At 45.1% G+C, this 16,889-nt stretch overlaps 1 protein-coding gene across 1 annotated transcript in view; it reads left to right on the forward strand.

Moving 5' to 3' along the window:
* evpla (envoplakin a) overlaps positions 1-5,687 on the forward strand; it is an 85,444-nt gene extending 79,757 nt beyond the window's left edge. Inside the window, exon 22 of the mRNA XM_072558185.1 lies at positions 1,876-5,687. Coding sequence (XP_072414286.1) covers positions 1,876-5,346 — 3,471 coding nt within the window. The 3' untranslated portion in view covers positions 5,347-5,687. The remainder of the gene's footprint in view (positions 1-1,875) is intronic.
* Positions 5,688-16,889: the final 11,202 nt, after the last annotated feature.

The raw sequence follows: 16,889 nt of genomic DNA on the forward strand, positions 1-16,889 counted from the left end.
GTTGGAGCAATATTGATGATTGAGGGATGCGTATTGCCTGGAGTTACACTAGGGAGCGTCACTGCCCCTCCCCACATTCTCCCCCACTCTCCTAACAGATTATGAGATCTTTTCCACCTCCCTGAGCTGGTAGATAGGGCCTAGCATTAGCGACAAAGTCATGAGGGCTGCAGACAAACTCAATGAAAAGAAATCATCCTCACTGGCAGAAGGATTGATGACCTTTCTGAGTAAGGGTCACTCAACTCGAAACATTAACTCTGATTTCTCTCCACAGACGCCGCCAGACCTGCTGAGCCTTTCTGGCAACTTCTGTTTTTGTTTCTGATTTAGAGCATCCGCAGTTCCTTCAGTTTTTATTTAATTATCACATCTTGCCATATTTTCCACAGGGAATTACATCGATAAGTGATTTGTGAGTGGGACAACTCCACTTTGTAGAAGTTGCATGATCCACAACTGGATCACTTTGGAAACCTGACACTTTATTTGTGGGCGTTTTCACGAAGGGCCGCTGCAGAGCAATGAGAACGGGACTGATGAACACCTCACAAACATACACCAGGACAGGACAGAATTCTGATAACAGGTTGTTTGACCTGAAACCTTAACCCTGTTTCTACCTCCACAGATGCTGCCTAGCTTGCTGTGTATTTCCAGCTGCATCTGGTTTTATTTCCCTTATTTGGCTTTGGCAAAGCACATCAGGTCAGGAAACATCCGAGGAACAGGAAAATCGACATTTCGGGCAAGAGCCCTTCATCATGCCTGATTTTCCTGCTCCTCGGATGCTGCCGGACCTGCTGTGCTTTTCCAGCACTACTCTAATCTTGACTGTGATCTCCAGCATCTGCAGTCCTCACTTTCACCTTACTGTCCTAGTACTGAGTGGGTTCACCACTGAATGTGAGGTTTCTTATTGAGTGTCAACATTACAGATGAGTGTCACAGAATCATAGAATCCCTACATTGTGGAAGCAGGCCATTTGGCCTATTGAGTCCACACTGACCCTCTGAAGAACATCCCACCCAAACCCACACCCCCCCACCCCACCCTGTCTCTGTAACCCTGCATTTTCCACGGTTAACCCACCTAGCCTCCATATCTCTGAGCACTATGGGGAAATTTAGCATGGACAATCCACCTAATCTGCACAACTTTGGACTGTGGGAGGAAACCAGAGCACCTGGAGGAAACCCACGCAGACACGGAGAGAATGTGCAAACATCATACAGGCAGTCACCCGAAGGTGGAATCAATCATAGGTCGCTGGCGCTGTAAGGCAGCAGTCCTAATCATGAAGCTACTGTGCTGTCAGGTTTTATGTGATGCACTGAAGCATCATAGGACAGCACAGTTGCTCAGTGGTTAGCACTGCTGCCTCACAGCACCAGGGAACTGGGTTCAACTCTAGCCTCAGGCGACTGTCTGGATGGAGTTTGCACACTCTCCCCGTGTCTGCTTGGGTTTCTTCTGGGTGCTCCGGTTTCCTCCCACAGTCCAAGGATATGCAGGTTAGTTGGACTGGCCATCTTAAATTATCCATGGAGTCTCGGAATATTTAAGTTAAGTGGATTAGCCATGGGAAATGCAGGTTTACAAGGTTGGTGGAGGGTTGGGCCTGGGTGGGATGCTCTCTGAAGGGTTGATGCAGGTTCAATGGGCTGAATGGCCTGCTTTCACACTGTAGGGATTCTATGATTCTGTGAGGTAAACACATGAGGGAGAAGGGACTGGAAAGGTAGGCTGAGATGAATTGAAGTGGGAGGAGATTTGTACTAGTATAGACCATGTGGGCCGAATGGACCACATCATACGTTCTGTGTACAGTACGAATCAAAGTTCTGAAACCTCTTATTCTTTTCTCTCCCAAGCAACAAGAAAGTCCAGTGAACGAAGTGATCTCGCAAACGAATGTGCAGTCACAAAACATGCAGTTCGCTCGGAAAGGCCCTGAACTGGAAAGCCAGGTTAAAGAAGAACAGAAGAAGACCAAGTTAATGGAAGCTACTCTAGAGGAGCACAGCAAACGACTTAGTCTTCTCAGGGCACAAAGGCCTGTGGACAGAACAGAAGAGAAAGAGGTAGTGGAGTATTACAGGGATCCCAAGGTTGAAGACAACCTTACTGCCTTGCGGAACAAAATCCATGAACTGAGGAGACACAGGCAGAGAACGGAGGGTGACATCAAGTCAACAAAGGAGAAAATCAACCAATTAGAAGATGAGGTAAGGAATGCCAAAACTGGCCAGGTCATCAAAGAGGTGAAAAAAGTTGAGAGGAACCCTGCACTGGATGTTGAAGCCGAAAATCTACGCAGTGAGATCGACACCCTGAGAAGAGAAAGGCAAATCACCATTGGCGACTGGGATCGGCTGACCAGAGAGGTCACCATCCTTGAGCAGAAACCAGTCAACGTCAAAGAAAAGCTGGTCACTGTGGAAAAGGTCAAGGTGGAAAAGGACCCGGTCATGCTGAAGGCTTCGCGAAGTCTCCAAAACGAGATTGAAGATGAGAATCTGAAAAGGCAGTCCTTGATTGAGAAAATTCGGCTTATAAGAACACAAATCGAGACTCTGGAGAAGAAAACAGGGAAGACTGACCCCAAGGTCATGATCAAGGAGATCAAGAAGGTGGAAACAGATCCACAACTGGAGAAAGATTTGGCCAAACTGCGAAACCTTTATGAGGAAGAAAGTCAGAGTAATAGTGAACTAGAGAAAGAGCTGAGTGAGCTGCAGAGGGAATACAGAATCATCACTGACAAGAAACCCAAAGTGGAAATGAAAGAGATAGTCCGCGAGAATTTCTGTGTCCTTCCGGAGACAGAGCAAGAGATAACCAAGTTAAAGAAGGAAATTCGAGAAACTGCAAAGAGGAGGGGAGATGTAGAGATGGAGATCACCATCGCACAGGGAGATCTGGAAGTCCTCAAGGATAGGAAACCTCAAATCCAGTACAAAGACATCACCCAAGAGATTGTGAAGCTTCAGAAGAGCCCAGAAATGCTCAAAGAAATAGATCAGCTCAAACGTCAGCTGCCTCAAATGGATGATGACCACAGTGACTTGCAAGGCAAGATCAAGAGGTTGAAGGCAGAAAGAGATGAATGGCGGAAGGAGAAATCTAAGATTGAGACCAAGGTGGTGACTAAGGAAGTCACAAAATATGAAGACGATCCGATTCTGGAGAAGGAGATGGTTCGTCTCCGGAAAATCGTTCGTGAAGAATCAGAGAAACGACGGAATTTCGAATCACTGGTCTTTGACCTGCAGAATCTGTATTCACAGCTGGAGAGGCAGAAACCAGAAGAGAAGGTTGTTGTTAAGGAAATGGTGCGTTTGGAGAAGGATCCCAAACTCACCGTGGAACACAATAACCTGGGCAAAACCTTGGATGAGGAACGCCGACAGAGGCGCGAGCTCGAGAGAGAGGTTCAGCATCTCAAGGCGCTAGTGGAGGAAAAAGAGGCAGAGCTGAACCTGGAGGAAGAAAAGGGTGTCCGGCAGAAAGTGGAGAGTGAAGCCACGCACATCAGGAACAGAATAGCCGAATTGGAATCTAACCCTCCACCGATGGAGGAGAAGATCGTCACCGAAGAAGTCCTTAAAGTGGAAAAGGACCCATTGTTGGAGAAACTAGCTGGGAGCCTGCGTCAGCAGCTGGACCAAGAAAGAAATAAAGCTGCGAACCTGCACAAAGAGATTAGAAAAGCGCAACTCCAACTGGAGGTTTTGCACAAGGAGAAATCTAAGGAGAAGCTGATCTGCAGAGAGGTGATCCGGATCGAGAAAGATAAGGCTTTGGAGCAAGAACGAGCCCGAGCTCGAGACTTGTACAACAAGGAGAAGAACGCCAGGCTGGATTTGGAGGAGGAAATAAGACGGATTAAAGACCGGCAGGAGAAATTGGAAGACTTGATGGCATCGCGGTCACGTGTGGAATCTGAGCTGAAGCAGACCAGGGAGGCTGCGCTCCGCGAGAGGGCCACCCTGGAGGAAAACCTGAAGAATCTCGAGACAGACAGGCAGCAGAAGGTCCTGGTGCACGATGAGGAATTCAAACGTCTGAGCCAGTATCATGAGAAAACGAAGCAGAAGAAACATGAACTGGATGCTAAGCTGAGCTGGATCAAGAGAGAGATCATCAAGGAGAAGGACAAAATCCATGAGAAGGACTACACCATCCGAGATCTTGAGTCGCAGATCAACAGGGAAGAGGCTCGTCACCAAGACTTGAAGATGAGAGAAACCAACCTGTCGACGAAGATATCCATTGTGGATCCAGTTACTGGGGAGGATTTGTCGCCCTATGAAGCTTACAAACGGAATATAATCGACAGGGCACAGTACATCCACCTTCAGGAGTTGGAATGCGACTGGGAAGAGGTTTCCACTCACGGACCATCAAGTGAAACCAGTGTACTTCGAGACAAGAAAAGCGGGAAGAAATATTCCATCGAGGCTGCCTTGAAGGACAGGAGAATCACTAGAGAGGAGCTCCAACGTTACAGGGAGGGAAAGCTTCCGATATCCGAGTTTGCTTTGCTCGTGGCAGGTGAAGAGAAGCCAACTGCATTGAAGATAGGCTCACTAAATTCGGCGCTACCAATCAGTCCTACGTATCAAACGTCAAACTATTCCAGCCCAGGTTACACCACTTACAGAACACATACTGACAGGGATCAGCTCCCCATTGCTGGAGTCTATGATAACACCACTGGCTCACGGCTGTCCATCACAAACGCCATGAACAGGCAGCTACTGGATCCCATCACTGCTCAGAGGCTGCTGGAAGCACAGGCAGCCACAGGAGGGATTATCGATGTGGGGACCAGGGAGAGGCACTCGGTCCACAAGGCCATAGAGAGGAACCTCGTGAACAAAGCCCAACAGAAACGGCTAGCAAATGCGCAAAAGGCCTTCACTGGCTTCGAAGACCCTGTCACCAAAGAACGACTCTCTGTGGGGCTGGCTGTCCAGAAGGGTTGGATACCCACAGAAAGTGCCCAGCAGTATCTGGAGGCCCAGTACCTCACCGGTGGCCTGGTGGACCCCAACCATTCAGGCCGTGTGTCCCTCACAGATGCTCTGAAGACCCAAATGATCGACAGTAACATCGCCCGGATACTGCAGGATGAATCCAACTATCCCAAGAATCTCACTGACCCGATTACGAAGGAGCAAGTCCATTACAAAGAGCTAATGAGTCGCTGTCAGAGAGATGAACTCTCTGGCCACCTGCTTCTCCCGGTCAACTCAGAGCCTGGTCAACATTCCAACTATCAATCAATAAGCCCCTTTGACAACAGGTCCCATTATTCAACATATTACAATGCATACTAATCACTGTCTGTTGATGCCACTGAGTGTTATTCTTGTGTCTCCAATAATTTGTAGGCCTAACTTCCTGTTAGTTACTCACTGTATTGTAGTTCTACATCTCCTTGTATACTTTCCCATGGGATTTAAGGCTATCCTACTCAAATCTTGTTTATGTTTATATTTAAAGGTAGATGTAGACTATAGAGGGAATGTTAAATCTCTGTTATTTTCTCTTTGCTGCAATACATTTCTTTATTAAGTAAACAGAGATCTGCAAGGTGCCGGATCTGAATTATTATGTCCTAAGATGTTCATTTTAATATGATACAATTGTTTTAATAAACAAGCATGTGATTAAGATAGCTAAGTCTTGTGTTCGTTCATAAATTGGATAAGAATTCCTTTCTGTTTTGGGGACAAGTAAAAGGGTCAAAGGTAATCTTTGTGCCTATGGCATTGCATGAAAGGGCCAAAGGTCGTTTACCTGGGATGTCACTGAGATAATTGGCCAATTCTGTGTTTAAACCTGACTGATACCCTGCCCTGTTGCAAACAAGATTCAATTAATCAAGTCTGAGGAAGGGTCACTTGACTTGAAATGCTAACTCTGATTGCTCTCCATAAATGCTGCCAGACCTGCTGAGTTTTTCCAGCAATTTCTGTTTTTGTTTCAATAAACCTTTCGTTTAAGAATGCTGTTGAAAGAAAGAAAGATTTTGTTCTCATTCACATATTTCAGAAATATCTAATAATTTGAAGGTGATTGAAAAATAAATTGCTGATATGTTGCTAAATATGGCAGCTATTTGATCCAAAACAAAGCCTGACAAAGTGGGCCAAGATTAATAAACTGGCAGACTGCAGGAAGAGGGGAGGCAAGGTCCCAGTGTTCTTGTCCCACACTGGAAACTGTTCCAAATAATGGAGGCAGTATCATTTGCAAGGACGGGGTAGGATAGAATCCTTTCAATATGGAAGCAGGCCATTCAGCCCATCAAGTCCACACCAACCCTCCGAAGAGCATCCATTACCCCTACCCTATCCCTGTAACCCTGCATTTCCCATAGTTAATCCACCTGATGTACACATCCTTGGATACTATGGGCAATTTAGCACAGGCAATCCACCTAACCTGTACATCTTTCAACTGTGGGAGGAAGCTGGAACACCCAGAGGAAACCCACACGGACGCAGGGAGAACGTGCAAACTCCACACAAGACAGTCGACCTAGGGTGAAATCAAACCCAGATTCCTCACGCTGTGAGGCAGCAATGCTAATCACTGAGCCACCATGCCACCCTGAAAGATAACCAGAAACTCACCTTACTCTGTTCCACCTTGAACACCACTTCTACACCTTGTAGGTGGAGCAGATCTTGAAAACCATTCCAAGCTGACTTGTCAATTCATGATGAAATCACCAGCCTCATACCGAATCAGTTCCTGGTCATTAGCACTTGGCAAGTAACATTCCACATCTCCCCTCCCCACAAAGTGCCCTAACCAAAAATTCGGACTCAGTCTGTTTACTCCTAATTTAGGGAGGACATTGATCAGGCAGTCAGGAGCAGAAGTTGCCCATGCATTGCCCCAGAAACTGCTCCACCATTCATAAGATGGCTGAGCTGATTGGAATCACATTTTGCATTCCCGTCAACCCCATAACTTTCATCCCTTAAGAATCTATCCATCTCTGCCTTAATATAGTCAAGGAGTCTGTCTTCATCACCACTTTAGGACGAGAGTTTCAAGGTTCTATGACTCATGGAGACCATTTTTTTTATCTCATCTCTCTCTTAGCTGGTTGATCCATTACTCTTCTACTTATCTCATTAAGAACAAGCATTCTCTCCACACCCAAGTTGTCAAGACTCCTTCAAAAGCATCTTCCAAACCCGTACCTCCACCATCTAAGTTAAAAATCACACAACACCAGGTTATAGTCCAACAGGTTTAATTGGAAGCACACTAGCTTTCGGAGCGACGCTCCTTCATCAGGTGATAGTGGAGGGCACAATCGTAACATAGGATTTATAGCAAATATTTACAGTATGATGTAACTGAAATTATACATTGAAAAATAGCGTTGCTCCGAAAGCTAGTGTGCTTCCAATTAAACCTGTTGGACTATATCCTGGTGTTGTGTGATTTTTAACTTTGTACACCCCAGTCCAACACCAGCATCTCCAAATCATAACTCCACAATCTAGATAGTCAAGGACAGCAGATACATGGGAACACCACTACTTGCAAGTTCCCTTCCAAGCCAATCACTGTCCTGACTCGGAAATATATATCACGATTCATCCAGTGTCACTGGGTCAAAATCCTAGAATCTCTTCCCTAACATCATTGTGAGGTACCTATACTACATGGATGATAAGAGTTCAAGCAGGTGACTCATCGTCGCCAGCAAGGGGCAATTAGGGATAGTGATAAATAGTGGCTTTTCCAGCCAAACTCACATAGTGTCATAGAGATGTACAGCATGGAAACAGACCCTTCGGTCCAACCCGTCCATGCCGACCAGATATCCCAACCCAATCTAATCCCACCTGCCAGCACCCAGCCCATATCCCTCCAAACCCTTCCTATTCATATACCCATCCAAATGTCTCTTAAATGTTGCAATTGTACCAGTCTCCACCACATCCTCTGGCAGCTCATTCCATACAAGTACCACCCTCTGTGTGAAAAAGTTGCCCTGTAGGTTTCTTTTATATCTTTCCCCACTCACCCTAAACCTATGCCCTCTAGTTCTGGACTTCCCAACCCCAGGGAAAAGACTTTGCCTATTTACCCTGTCCATGCCTGTCATAATTTTGTAAATTGAGCTATAGCGAGAGTCAGAACAGGCTGGGGCTGTTTTCCCTGGAGCATATGGAGAATGAATTTAAAAAAGACTACAGATGAAGGCACATAATTGGGAACATGCCAGAAAGCATGCTGTTTATCCCAACGAACATGGGAACACTGAATCTGGAGTCCATCTTTTCTAGTCTGGAAGAGACAGTCAACTCTAATGCATACTTGTGAACCTCTCCGTGATGCAGTGTCTGACCATGATCTAGAAGTTTCTATTGTCAGCATTGGAAGCTCACACAGAGATCTAGGATCAGTCACGATCATACTGAATAGCAGAGAAGACTCAAGTGGTCGTGGCCTGCTTCTAGTTTCTACGTTTCTATAAAGTCATAGTCAAAGTATTCCCACACAAGCTCAGACTGTCTCCCTCTTGGCTGTAGATTGTAGTGTGCTAATGTGTTTCCAGTAAGGTGCCCTTGAACAGATCCCCTTGGGGAGTGGCAGCGGCTGTCTGGAGTAGAAACCTGCTATTGTCTCTCAGCAAGATGGCTCACATCATTCCACCTTGACAATTCCTTTGCAGTTACCTGTCAACTTGCCATTTTCAGTAAGGCATTGGAAATGGGGATTGTCTGTTAATGTGGAATTGGGTTTGCAAATCACCTGTGTTGCAGTCAGATGCCTTTTCGTCTTGGACAGAAAGGGGTTTTCTATTGTTTTAAAAAAGATGTTAAACAAGTTCGCTAGGGCATTGTAACATTCACACACTTCATGGAAACTGACAGAACTGTAACGAAAACTTATCAAGGTGAAATTAAACTGTTATTTCTGGAGGTGATGATACATTCAGAAATAACCCCATAGAGGGCGGTATCCCATCATCAAGTCACCCTTTATTTACATGTGGAGCATCCTTGTCACTGACCCAGCTCCCTCAGAGCCAGCTCTCAGAATGGACAGAACCTTATTGTTTAGTGAACAGGATGTCTGACACTCATGTTCTTTTGTTTTCTTTTTCTAGTTTACCACATGACCACCTAACTGCGGTAGTACTTATTTTTCCCCAGTACCCATGTCGTGTGTGTGCAAGTGTCAGACACGGTGCACAACGACAAGTGTGTAAATCTTTCTTCAGTTTCCGCCACCAGGAAGAAAGGAAACACCCGAGTGGCCAGTGACAAGCAGTGCCCTTCACATCAAAGGGCAATGCTGTGTGATCAAAACAGTGAAGGGGAGGGCAGGGACTAAATCAAAATAGAGTTGGAGGGGGAAATAATGTACTCCACTCCCTGCGGTACCTGAACAGCTCAAGGGTATTGGTGGACACCGCGTGCTTCTTCTCCAGAGACACCCGGGCTCTGACATAACCACTGAAGAGGGGCAGGCAATCGGCCATAACGACCCCCTCCACAACCCGCTGCCTGGGCCTGTTTATGGTCAGTTTGGCCAGACCCAGAAGCAGACCCACGAGAAGATCCTCTGACCTACGCTCCCCCCTCCGCACCGGATACCCAAAGATCAGGAGTGTGGGGCTGATGTGCAACCAAAAACAGATGAGAAAGTTTTGAAGAAAATAAAAAAGGGAGTGCAAACCCTCACACCGAATTTATACATGGTCCAGGACTCCACAGAACAGGCATTTGGGCTGGAAGTCTGTGAACCTACACAGTCTGAACACTCCAGCTTTTTTTTTCTTCTTTTTTTTCTATTTCTTTTCTTTTTTTCTTCTTTTTTTTCTTTCTTTACTCCCACACTACCGCCTAACTGCGGTAGTGCTTATTTTTTCCCCAGCACCCACGGTGTGTGTGTGCAGGTGCGAGACACAGTGAAAGACACAAGGTGCACGAATCTTTATTCAATTTCCACCACCAGGAAGATAGGAAAACACCTGAGTGGCCAGTGACAAGCACTGCCCTTCACATCAAAGGGCAATGCTGTGTGATCAAAACAGTGAAGGGGAGGGTAGGGACTAAATCAAAATAGAGTTGGAGGGAGAAATAATACACTCCACTCCCTGCGGCGCCCACCTCTCCCTGAACGACTCCAGGGTGTTGGTGGACACCGTGTGCTCCTTCTCCAAGGACACCCGGGCTCTAACGTAACCCCGGAAGAGGGGAAGGCAGTCGGCCCTAACGACCCCCTCCACGGCCCGTTGCCTGGACCTGTTGATGGCCAGTTTGGCCAGGCCCAAGAGCAGACCCACGAGGAATACTCCAGCTTATATCTGTCAGCCAGCGTTCCCTGATTGTTACAGGTTCACAGCCCCAATCAAAGAACTCATATTCTATGAGGTCCACCTGACCAACTTCATTACAATCAGTACACACTCCAACCCCTGTGTTGCCTAATGGTCTCTAGATACATTTGAACAGGGGATAAAGGTGAGGAATTGAATTAAATTGAATTTGCTTTATTGACACGTACTCAAATGAACATAGTGAAAAGTTTACAAATCACCACTTACAGTACCATCTTAAGTACAAAGTACCTCGGTACAGATTCTTCAGTACAAGTTCTTAGGAAAATAGAAATAGAAAAACAAAGAAATAAAATGTCCAGCATTACAGATCATGGAGATAAGTCAGAAAGTAGACCACAGGGTGGTGGGGTTGTTTGGTGCATGCAGACCGGAGATGTTCCCTGAACTCAGTGGGTTGGCGCTTGGTCTCCTTGATATAGAGGAGACCACATGAAGAGCAACAGATGCAGCAAGCAGTATAGGAGCAAAGAGGTCCTTCTTCAGCTGTACAGGGCCCTGGTGAGACCGCACTTGGAGTATTGTGTGCAGTTTTGGTCTCCAAATTTGAGGAGGAAATTCTGGCTATTGAGGGAGTGCAGTGTAGGTTCATGAGGTCAATTCCCGGAATGGCGGGACTATCATATGTTGAAAGATTGGAGCGACTGGGCTTGTATATATTTGAGTTTGGAAGGATGAGAGGGGATTTGATTGAGACTTATAAGATTATTAAAGGATTGGTCACTCTGGAAGCAGGAAGCATGTTTCTGCTGATGGGTGAGTCCAGAACCAGAGGACACAGTTTAAAAATAAGGGGTAGGCCATTTAGAACAGAGTTGAGGAGTAACATCTTCACCCAGAGAGTGGTGGGTGCATGGAATGCTCTCCCCTAGAAAGCAGTGGAGGCCAATTCTCTGGATACTTTCAAGAAAGAGTTGGATAGAGCTCTAAAAGATAGTGGAATCAAGGGTTATGGGGATAAGGCAGGAACAGGATAGTGATTGTGGATGATCAGCCATGATCATAATGAATGGTCTTGCAGGCTTGAAGGGCCAAATGGCCTACTCCTGCACCTATTGTCTATTGTCTATCCTATCAGAATCACCTCCTACCTACATCCACCTATTGCCATTTCACCTGCCCTTTCCCCCAACCCCATCCTCAACCCTCTATTTATCTCTCAGCTCCCTTCCCCTCCACATTCCTGATGAAGGGCTTATACCCAAAACATTGACACTCCTGCTCCTCAGATGCTGCCTGACCTGTTGTGCTTTTTCCAGTGCCAGTTTTCGACTCTGCCTCTCCAGCATCTGCAGTGCTCACTTTCTGCTAGAAAACAGAGAAAGGAAAATCTAGAACAACAGTGAGGTGGAGAGCCTGCAAAAGCAGCCTATTCAGAAGCACCTCTGTTACCATTCCAAAAGGCACAGAGGGAACTTCCTTGGCATTGGCTCCAATTGTGGGGCACACAATCCCAAAGGAAGGTTTGGTATCTGGGGCCAATGCTAAATTGCAGAACAAATAGAATATAGAGCATAGAACAGGACAGCACAGTACAGGCCCTTCACCCTTCAATGTTGTGCCGACCTTTTATCGTACTCTAAGATCAGATTAATTTACATTTGACTCTCATTCATGTGCCTATCTACGAGATGTTTAAATGTCCATAATGTATCTGACTCTAATACTACTGCTGGCAGTACATTCCACGCACACAATACTCTCTTTATGAAGAACCTACCCCTGACATCTGCCCTAAACCTTCCTCCAATCACCTTCAAATTACGTTCCTTGATGATAGCCATTTCCACCCTGGGAAAAGTTCTCTGGCTATCCACTCTTTCTATGCCTCTCATCATCTTGTACACCTCTATCAAGTCACCTCTCATCCTTCTTCGCTCCAATGTGAAAAGCCCTAGCTCTCTCAATCTTTCTTCATAAGATCTCCCTCCAGTCCATGTAGCCTTGTGGTTAACCCCCTGCACCCTCTCTAAAACTTCCACATCCTTCCTACAATGAGGTGACCAGAACTGAACACAATACTCCAAGTGTGGTCCAACCAGCACTCTACAGAGCTGCAGCATAACCTAATGGCTCTTAAACTCAATCCCTCTGCTAATGAAAGTCACACTGTACGCCTTCTTAACAATCCTATCAACCCTGGTGGCAACTTTGAGGGATCCATTAACATAGATCCCAAAATATTGGCTAAATCGCCACAAGATCTCCCCTGCTTCTCTTCATAATAGTACCAGAAGATTTTTGTTGAGATCCAGCCTCCTGATTGGTGAACAGAACTTCAGTTTTACATCTGATCTGTAAGACAGCACTTCTGACAATGTAACACCCCTCAGCGCTACATGAGACTGCCAGCCAGGCATTTTGTATCCTAGCTTTGACATGAGACTTGAGGATGGAAACTTGTGATCCTGAATACCAGATGTTACCAACTATGCCACTGCTGTCATTGATTTACACTTATTTCCTCAACAGCAGAGAATGGGGGTTTGTGAATAGACTTAAAGTAATTTTACAATCACAGCCCCTGAAATTCCTTTAATTTCAATCCCCTGTGCGATAAGCCTTACCCCTGGCTATGATTTTCTAGATCTTTCCTGTTTGTAAAGAACTTTATCATTTGGGTTATCTACAGAAGACATCCTTAGTGTTAAACTGCACCTGCCTCCTATCTGCCCACTCTGGAATCATGTCATTGCTGTGCTGCATTCTCCCTCACTGTTTGTCATCGCCTTTCATTTCATTTCATCATCAAATTTGGATACCATTCCTCCTGCATCAAGTCACAACTCCATTCTGTAAATGGAGCATTGCACAAAATCTCAGCAAAGCTATCTTGGGCATAGTGTTAACTACAACTTTAGGTGGAGTTGTGGATGGTGTAGGAAGTTGTCAAAGGATACAGTGCGATATAGATCAGTTGCAGATATGGGCAGAGAAATGGTACATGGAGCTTAATCTGGGTAAGTGTGAGGTGGTAGACTTTGGGCAATCAAATGTTGAAGAAAAGCATACAGTTAATGGCAGAACTCTGAACAGCATTGATGTACAGAGATATCTTGGGGTTCAAGTCTATAGCTCCCTGAAAGTGGTCACACAAGTAGATAGGATGGTAAGGAAGGCATATGGCGTGCTTGCCTTTATTGGTCAGGGAATTGAGTATAACAATCAGGATGGTATGTTGCAGCTTTATAAGACCTTGGTTCGGCCACACTTAGAGTATTGAATTCAGTTCTGATTGCCATATTACAGGAAGGATGTAGAAGCTTTGGAGAGGATGCAGAAGAGGTTTACCAAGACGCTGCCTAGATTAGAAGGTATGACCTATGAGGAGAGAACAAAGAGCAAAGAAAATTACAGCACAGGGACGGGCCCTTTGGCCCTCTAAGCCTGCGCTGATCCAGATTCTCTATCTAAACCTGTTGCCTATTTTCTAAGGATCTGTATCTCTTTGTTCCCTGCCAGTTCATGTATCTGTCTAGGTACATCTTAAATGACACTAACATGCCCACCTCTACCACCTCTGCTGCCAACGTGTTCCAGGCAACCACCACCCTTTACATAAAGAACTTTCCACGCATATCTCCCTTCAACCTTACCCCTCTCACTTTAAACTCTTGACCTCTAGTAATTGAGTCCCCTACTCTGGGGAAAAGCTTCTTGCTATTCACCCTGTCTATACCTCTCATGATTTTGTAAATGGTCCCCCCTCAACCTCCATCTTTCTAATGAAAATAATCCTAATCTACTCAACCTCTCTTCATAGCTAACGCCCTCCATACCAGGTAACATCCTGGTGAACCTCCTCTGCACCCTCTTCAAAACATCCACATCCTTTTGGTATTACGGTGACCAGAAATTCCATAGTATTCCAAATGTGGCCGAACAATGTCCTATCCAACTGTAACATGACCTGCCAACTCTTGTACTCAAAACCCCATCCGATGAAGGAACGCCTGCTGTATGCCTTCTTGACCACTCTATTGACCTGCATTGCCACCTTCAGGGAACAATGGACCTCAACACCTAGATCTCTCTGTACATCAATTTTGCCCATGGCTTTTCCATTTACTGTATAGTCTGCTCTTGAATTGGATCTTCCAAAATGCATTGCCTCGCATTTGCCCAGGCTGAACTCCATCTGCCATTTCTCTGCCCACAGAGGCAAGAAAAAACTCAGGTTGTTTCCTTTGGAGTGGTGGAGGCTGAGAGGAGATTTGAGTCTATAAAATTATGAGATGCATAGATAGGGTTGACGGTCAGAAATTTTTTCCTAGTGTTGAAGTATCTAATACTAGGGAGCATGCATTTAGGGTGAGAAGGGGAAAGTTCAAAGGAGATGTGAGGGACAAGTTTTTCACACATAGAGTAGCAGGAGTCTGGAGTGTGCTGCCAGTTTTGGTGTTGGAGGCAGGTATGATGGAGGCATTTGAGGGACTTTCAGGTAAGCACATGAATATGGAAGGAATGGAGGGATATGGAACCAAGGGCAGGCAGCAGGGATTAGTTTAATTTGACATCACATTAGGCACAACATCGTGGGCCGAAGGGCCTGTTCCTGTGCCGTACTAATCTATGTGTATTCTATGCTTTATGCAGCTTAAAATACACTGAACCCTCTTCTTGTTCGGTGCACTGTCCTCCCCACCCCTTTCCCCACCCAACTCTCCACATCAATGGGGAGCCATTGCCTTCCATAACTTTAAACTCGTTCAACTTTTGTAAGTCTTCTTGAGGCACATGATAAAATGGCAATTCCTTGGTACATCCAATACATTTCCTTCAATTGCACTCTTGAGATTTCTTGATAAATTTTAATACAGTGAACATGAACAGACTGTGGCGTGCCATAATTTCAGGAGTGAAAGTAGCAATTACTTCCACATGCAAAGACAACTAGAAATTTTATAATTTCTAATGCAAATGGAATTTGTTCATTTTAACAGTGATAGATTTTTATTATAACTGAAAGTGTCACTGGCAGGCAACCTCCAACCTAGCACCTTAGCAATCGGAGTTATCTGAAAACCGGTCACTTTTTGCATCAATTTTAATTGAATAAGATTTTTTTTAAAAAATAGCTTGCCTGGGTAATTTGGTAATGACTTCACTGGAACGGTGTGGCTCCAGAGGTGTTCACTTCATCACTTTGCCCTTGACTCTTTCCCATGCTCCAAATGACCCTTGACCCCACCTGTCCTAGATTGACCAAACTATGCACAGCCTCAGCCTACCAATCTGAAATTTGGAAGTACCTAAAAACTGCTGTCCTTATTTCTGAAAATGCCAGATTTAACATAACATACCTATAAGGCAGGGTTGCCCAAAGTGAGGATCAAGATCACGACTGCATTTATATGGAGAGTCAAGTTCAGGTTGTGGATTAGTGGTGCTGGAAGAGCACAGCAGTTCAGGCAGCATCCAGGAAGTTCCTTGGATGCTGCCTGAACTGCTGTGCTCTTCCAGCACCACTAATCCAGAATCTGATTTCCAGCATCTGCAGTCATTGTTTTTACCTCAAGTTCAGGTTGTGGTCAATGGTACCCCCCAGGATATTGACAGTGGGGGTTTCAATGAGGTGACACCATTGAATGTCAAGGGACTGTGGTTAGATTCTCTCTTGTTGGAAATGGTCATTGTCTGGCACTTGTGTGGCACGGATGTTTGATTTGACTTGATTTGATTTCAATTATTATTGTTACATGTATGGAGAGACAGTGAACAGTTTTTCAATCCAAGCCTTGATATTGTTGTGAGAAACAAAACTTCAATAATTTCAGTCCGAGACAAAATCTGAATCAGTAGTGTCCTTTATTTTACTCTTGCAAGAGGATGTGATGTCCACTGTCTACAAGGCAGGGACACACACACCGAATTCAACTAATACACGATATTTATGTAATTTTTTTATCCCATTGCTCCTCTCCTGTTTACATCTTCCACTTCCCTAAGACCGGCACCCATTACTCCTGTTTATCTCTTGCCTTATCTGGCCTTGTCTGTGACAAAATGCTTATTTCTGGCCTCACAAGGCCGTTTGACCTCATCCCGCTGTGGGTCATTGTTAGGCATATCCTTTCTTCACCATTATCTACTCCCTCCATCTGTACCTTCCTCTACCATACTGATCCTTATGACCCTTTTAATTGGGGTTTGTTCCTGTGTTTCTGTAAAAGTGGGAAACAGATGCTTATAATTACTGCTTGTACAAGCATATCTGGCTTAACCTACATCCTCACAGCACCTTATCTATTTGTGTGTAACATCTAACATTGTTTTGCAGTCACGTTTCATTCTTGCATACAATTTTAACTAATACAAAAACAATTATGTATTTCCTCCACATCGTTTGCATTCTTGTTGACTCAGCTCTTAGTTGAAACAATTACACACTGGTGTGAGTTCATTTACCTTGCATAAGTAATTACAATTGCAGAAGTAACACTACTTTACCAACATCCCACATTGTCCAGATCCTGCTGTGTTTGGACATGGACTGCTTCA

Source organism: Chiloscyllium punctatum, chromosome 39 (genome assembly GCF_047496795.1).
Source record: "Chiloscyllium punctatum isolate Juve2018m chromosome 39, sChiPun1.3, whole genome shotgun sequence".
NCBI classification, from domain to species: Eukaryota; Metazoa; Chordata; class Chondrichthyes; order Orectolobiformes; family Hemiscylliidae; genus Chiloscyllium; species Chiloscyllium punctatum.